This window comes from Filicampus tigris, chromosome 1 (assembly GCF_054856515.1).
Source record: "Filicampus tigris isolate MCC_2025a chromosome 1, RoL_Ftig_1.0, whole genome shotgun sequence".
Taxonomy (NCBI): domain Eukaryota; kingdom Metazoa; phylum Chordata; class Actinopteri; order Syngnathiformes; family Syngnathidae; genus Filicampus; species Filicampus tigris.
Window position 1 is genome coordinate 29,813,051 of NC_141217.1, and position 6,401 is coordinate 29,819,451.

Sequence of the window (6,401 nt, forward strand, 5' to 3'; positions counted from 1 at the left end):
CTGTTTTTTTAAGATGAGCTATGATTTGTTGTTATCTGACCCCTGAGCAATTGTGAAGTCATTTTCAGTCGACACAAGTGACAAAAGGCCGGCCCCCTGAGATGGCTAGATTTTGCTGCTTAACTCATATTCCAGAAATGCAATATTAATCTGAATGCCTTGTTTCAACTAGTGGGCCTGCGTGGAACATATTCTTGAAAAAAATATGTTTGAGTTGACTTTCACTTTAATTGAAAAAACAAGCATTGTTTACAACTCACAACTCACTCAGCCCCTCAGCCCTTTCAAACACACACACACACACACACACACACACACGCGCGGTTCCGTCCTTACGTCTGCCCCACCCACCAAAAAAAAAAAAGTGTCTGTGCATGACACCGCGGGTTTGTTTAACACTCATTAGCTGGCTAATTCACTATTGAAATCTGCTTACTTTATGGGCACCCGCTTCTGGGTTAACGCTTTGACGAACCGCTTACCACCACATGTTGTATGTGTGTAACAAAGTGAGCGAGTCGAGAGTTGTAATGTAACTGCTTTATTTAACAGCGGTCATTGTTTATATGTCATTGCAGCAGACGTGAGCGAGGTCATTCATTTGAACGGGTGGGCAGAGACGCCCAGTCCAGGGAGAGCTTCCATTGGTCAGCTCTTCGGGTTGCTGATTGGCTCGTTGGTTCCCCCTCCCCAGCAGTTTCGGTGCCTGCATGTGTTCACAACAAATCCACTGAGGGCGTTTCTGGCGGCGCGATTCAAATGATGTCAATGTAGTTAGTGCAGGCAGGTGCGGTTCCGTGCGGGTCGGCACGGATGATGCGTTTGGAGTGGTGGGACGCGGAGCGAAGCACCGAAAATCCGCCCATTCGGCGCGGCTAAACAAATGAACTTTTTTTTTAGGTGATTTACGTTGGGCTTTCTTTTTACATCACAAAACCCTGGTATTTGAACAGGGGTGCACACCTTCAATATCCACTGTATCTATACGAGCAACACTGACCAGCAGAACAATTAAATGCTCTTCCACTAGATGGTACAATTAACCTGTGTATCCATCTTGTAAATCAACTGTATATACTTTTTATGACACTTGTTTCGTGGTGTGCCATGATATTCTTCCAATGCAAAATATGTTCCTTGGCTCAATAAGTGTTTGGAATTTGCACTAGTCCCTCCCTGAGTCACAACTCACAACTGATGTAGCGCATGCCTCTTCATCGAACACTCCAAGCTTCGGTGAAACTGTAAAACTTGCTTTTATTGCAAAATAAAATAACAGCGAATGGAAGCACAGCAGATAAAGTAAAAGAGCAGCTTATCTTACTCGTGTACATAATAGCATCCGTTTGTCTTTATGTCTGCAGGTGCCTTAACCTTTTCAGCCATTAAGAGGAAAGTTATAGTCAACCAAGCATATAGAAACATCTAAGTGTCTTGTTGTGTCTCGCGTTGTCTGGTTGCTGACATGTGGAAGATTTTGTTGAGGACATGCACACACAGCCAATCAATTTCACTGGAAGCATACCTTAATGGTCACACACAGACTGACAGCCTAATTTAGGCTTAATTCACTTTCCGATACCAACTTTCCCTGCCAATAGACAGAAAAAAACTAGTGTACATGTAAATATTGAAAAAGAAAATACTGATTGCAATCAGTATATATAAATGATAACATCAAGTAAAATAACATGTTCCATTGAGTCAGAGGTCATCTTAAAATAGTATCAATCCAGTTCAAAGTAATAAAAGGGGAAACATTTGGGGGACAAAAATGGTGTCATTTTCTTGGGGTACAAATAGATACCAGAAAGTAGTCCATTTTATGCTCTCATTATTTTGGCTCCTCGATGGTCCCCTTACTGAGGTCTGTCATTTTGGGATACTTGACTTTCTTTTGATCAAGTTCATTTTGAGCCCACAGCAGCAGCTTCAGGAGTTTGGCCAATTTGGGTGTTGACTCCCGATTTTCATAGTCGAGCACAGATTGATTCACTTCACTCCACACCTGAAAGAAAAACAAATATATCATGGATAATTATCTTATTTCCCTAGTACCTAGGTACAATTAGGACTGGGAGTAAATTAAGTCAATAAATGTGCACTGACAAAGATTGTGTTTCCAATTCTAAATATTGTGATTTAAACATAAGTGTAAAAATAATGGAAGTATTTCTGAAAATTATATAGTCCTTCCGCAAAGCTAAATTGATGGGGGACAAAAAGTAAGAAACAAAGACAAAACATAATTTTGAGAATATTGAGTGTACACAGTTCTAAAAACAAAGTAAAAACTCGTCCCTTTATGGTACAAACTAGTGCAAATGAACACATTTTTGATACAACAAATATTCAACATACTAATGCCCTTTTGACCTAATAGGCTCCTTCTCCAAACAATACGACAGTACGTCTCTTCCTTGCCGACATATGGGATCTGCCAGTATTTCTATCCAAGGCTCGAAATAAGCTATTTCGTATCGCTGTTTTCGCATCAAAATTAATATTTTGTGCCTCAAAATTACATATTGAAAAGCCAAACTGAGACTCAAATGCAACGTCAGTTCTCATGATCATTTGAAAAAGCCCACAAATCAGTCGCTGACTGCACGAGTCAAGTCCCTTAGGCGCTTGCAGAGGAGAGACAACGCAAGTACGAAATAGTAGGGAAACCTGGAACTTCCAACGTGGAGTAAAAAATGTTGTCTGGCACGTTCGAAGTACTTGTTGGCTAAATGCTACAATCGCAGTATTTTTACCAAAAATTCCACGGGGTATTGACTTGCGCATGTCCCATCATTAGTCAGTACTAGGGATGTAACGATTTATTGAAAAAAAGATATAAAATCGATTTAAATGCTTAAAGTATGCATTAATATAAAAAAAATAAAAGAATTGATTCGCAACGCCATGTTAACTATAGCCGCTCTCGCTTGTCATGCCTGTCAGAAACGCACATGCGCAGTAGTGGTAATCCGGGTTATCCCTGATGTAAACAGAAGCATTGTGGATAATGATGTTATGGCTACCTGAGTGAAAGTTAACAAAAGAATCCACGAAAGTTAACAAAAGAATCCACGTCTGTTTTCTTCATCGTTTAAGGTGAAAAGGAAAAATCCTTTTGTCACTATCTACCAGCATTATTATAATAAAATGGACATTATCTCCAACTTTCACCATTGTATCAGTCTCACTTGTCGACTGCATCCGGGTGACCGCTGAAGTTGGCCTCTAATTGGTTCTCTTCTCACTTCGTCCCGTCTGTTCCATTTTCTGAGTGGTTCTTTTCTCTTACCCGCGTATGTTTCCTTTTTCTGATCGGATTTCGTGACTGGGGTTTTTGTCGTTTCCTTTTTAAATCGTTGACGAGATTGTCAAATTAATGCAGTTATCTTTATCGACTCAATGAATGACTTCTATTTTAGTTTTCGTTTCGCTTTCACATGAATAAAAATAGTCGGGATGCAATAAATTACAAAAAATTTTAGTCAACGAAATTGATACTGCTTTTGTGGTTGTAATTGTGGCACAAGTCACATTGTAGCCTCTACAACATGCAGAATGCCGGGGTTTGTTTCCTGTTTTTTTTCTTCTTTTTTTTATGAAGTCGATATTTTCTTGAGCACATTCTATTGATATTGATCAGGTGTCTATGTGATATGTATTCATATGGAATTATTGCCCAGCCCAACAATGGGCATATGCTTTTATATTTGAACGGCACCTTTTGTCTCTGCATCATATTGAGTAGATCTCCAAAAGGTGACTCTTCTGGGTTATCAAACGCCAGCAGGGCCAGCGTCCTCTCCATCTCAGTCAGACATTCTCGGCTCTCCTCGCCCTGCTCTGCTAACTGGGACTGGGCGAATTCGAGGGCAGCTTCCGTCTCCCTCAAACGAATGAGCTCAATAAGATGCTGCTGCTACAAATACAAACAGAACATGAGTCAAAACAACAAGTGTCCAAAGATGAGAGGAATTTTCTTTATAGAATTTTGAAAAAAAAGTGCATGTTAGGCTTATTAAAGATATCTCCAATGCATCACTCAACAAAGAATTTAAAAGTGTAAAGATGTCCACTGAATGAGATTAATTTTCTTCAAAGAATTTTACATCTGGACTACGCATGCTCTGTCTTGACATAAATGCGTAGTGACGTCCTCGTATACGCACTTTAAAATGGCAGTGTCTTACCAGAGCTCATCTGCGACGCGAGAACTTGTTTTAAAGTACTCCAAACTTGTTTTTATCAATGCTGCTTTAATAAAAAGTGTTAAAACAATAGCCAATACTGTGCTAAATAGATGAATGAACTCCACCTCGATAGATCACGTGATGTTTACATCGATCTCCGCGTGTCGTACGGCAGTAACACGGCTGATCTGATTAACAGGGTGGCGCAAGTAATCGGCCGATCGCAATAGATTATGTCACATGTAAACAGGTGACCAGAGAGCTTAATTCGGAATGATTTTATTCCGAATTACAAAAAAGTCTCCATGTAAGCCCGGCTATTGTCTGGTTTTAGGTGTCGCTCGCCAAACTTGGAAGGAGGAATAAGGTTGGTTGAACTGAACTTTACTGTACATGCAACACAAGCATGGCAAGGTCACGTGACTGATATCACCCTCATTTCGAGGTTAATATCTTGAAAGTTAATATCTCTCTTCACACGTGTACTTGTTTGTCAGAGCACCGTGAGACCTTGAGGAACAAAATTCCAGCCTTCTGATGTCTTTATGACATAAGAAGAATGAACTTTAACAATGATTCTAATACATGCTCTATTGTCTCTTTGGTGCATCCGCCACCTACTGTACATATATAGTCAATGCAGAATACTCAAGCAAGCCTGCCGTGATAAACACACGTGAGACAGGCAGGACGTGTTTCCGTCAATCATCAGTGAAATGGGTTTGAGAGGTCCGTCGGAACTTGAGCCGGTTACTGAGGATTACACTGACGGATGAAAACCCACTGCAGTCAGTGCTTAGTCTGTCATTTTTAAAAATGTATCCCGTCATTCGTCAATAGTCAGCAGAATGGGCATCCGTCAGAGACGGACTGATAACCGGTCCATCGGTCTGACTGAATTCCCACCTCTGACTGACACTGTATGCTTGACCCATTTCAAGTCAGCCCGTGACATCAGAAAATAATATCTATAGATAATGAATTGATTGATCAAATTACCTGCAAGTGAAAGTAAAGGTAGCGATTGGTATCCAGCAGTTCTGGATGCAGACTGTTGATCAGTGCAATGGCATCCTGGATCTGCCCCTTCAGGATCATTTCTCTAATCTTTATTCTCTCATCAAGGGATTCCAAGTCCACACTTGGCTCAATCCCAGACTCCATTCTGAACTTCTCCGCCGCCTCCTTGAAGCCCTCTGTTGCACAAAAATAGGTGTCTTATTCTCTTTTGTTTTCTGCTCTCGGTTCATGAAAATTCATTTTGAGTACAACTGCACCTGTCACCAAATAGTTCATAATAAGTCTGTTCATATCAGCTCTCTGAATGTGGACATTGTTGAGTTTATCCAGCCATTCGTCCCTCGTTATGTCGTCTGGTTTCTCTGCATAGCTCATGATGATAAATCCTTAAAAAAAACCTAAACAAAACAGGGAATATAAGTACCCTATATTAACAGTCCGAAGCAAAACGTTATAACTTAAATGATACGATAGTCGTTTTACAGCAACCGAGCACCGGAAATACACAGTAAGGCCTGTGATAAAAACACAACAATGAAGCCTGACTACTGCATAGCACCAAATACAAACTAACACAACCTCGCTTTAGTGGGTTGAAATCATCTACAACCCTTTGGAAAGTGTCTGCACGCATAACCCAGATCAACAATTATTTAGTTCCAAATTAAAACGGCAATGGCAATACCTTCAAAAGAGTCGCTTCTTCTCAGCATTAGCAACTCGCCATTAGCTCTCCGCGACGGAAGCTTCTTCTTCTTCTCCATCAGCCTGAGTTGTTTATTCGGGGCGCCAGGGCTTGACATAACTCTGCTGTCCCCTAGCAGTTGATTTTAGTAACTGCGACAGGGCCACCTATTGTAAGTCTCTAACCAGTCGACACAGTGGGCCTTCCAGATGCTGCAAATGTACTCAAACACTTGACGTAAAGTAGAAGTCTAGATACTTGTATGGGGGCCGGGGGAGAGGGGTTAGGGGTTCCTGGTAAACATCCTGGTACTGATTCTACTCTTTTATTTAACCCTTGTGTGGTGTTCATATTTTTGTTACTCAGCCAGTGTTCATGGATCCGGCTTGAGTGGTTTGTTCTTAAAACAACACAACCAAATAATGTTCTGTTAAAATACTCAACAGATGTTTACTACATCCAGATTGCAAGTCATATGAACAGCAAGCATTGTTAATGTTTGC

The 6,401-nt window shown here is 40.7% G+C and overlaps 1 protein-coding gene across 1 annotated transcript; it reads right to left on the reverse strand.

Annotated features, from left to right (window-relative positions):
• Nucleotides 1-1,237: 1,237 nt before the first annotated feature.
• Nucleotides 1,238-6,045, reverse strand: LOC147153498 (glucose-induced degradation protein 8-B homolog). The gene is made up of 5 exons (XM_086030973.1): nucleotides 5,899-6,045; nucleotides 5,471-5,611; nucleotides 5,193-5,389; nucleotides 3,725-3,922; nucleotides 1,238-2,008 (listed from the first exon to the last, which is right to left on the reverse strand). The coding sequence occupies exons 2-5, from the start codon at nucleotides 5,586-5,588 to the stop codon at nucleotides 1,835-1,837; spliced, it is 687 nt and encodes a 228-aa protein (XP_085887099.1). The 5' UTR covers nucleotides 5,589-5,611; nucleotides 5,899-6,045; the 3' UTR covers nucleotides 1,238-1,834.
• Between the last annotated feature and the right edge of the window lie 356 nt (nucleotides 6,046-6,401).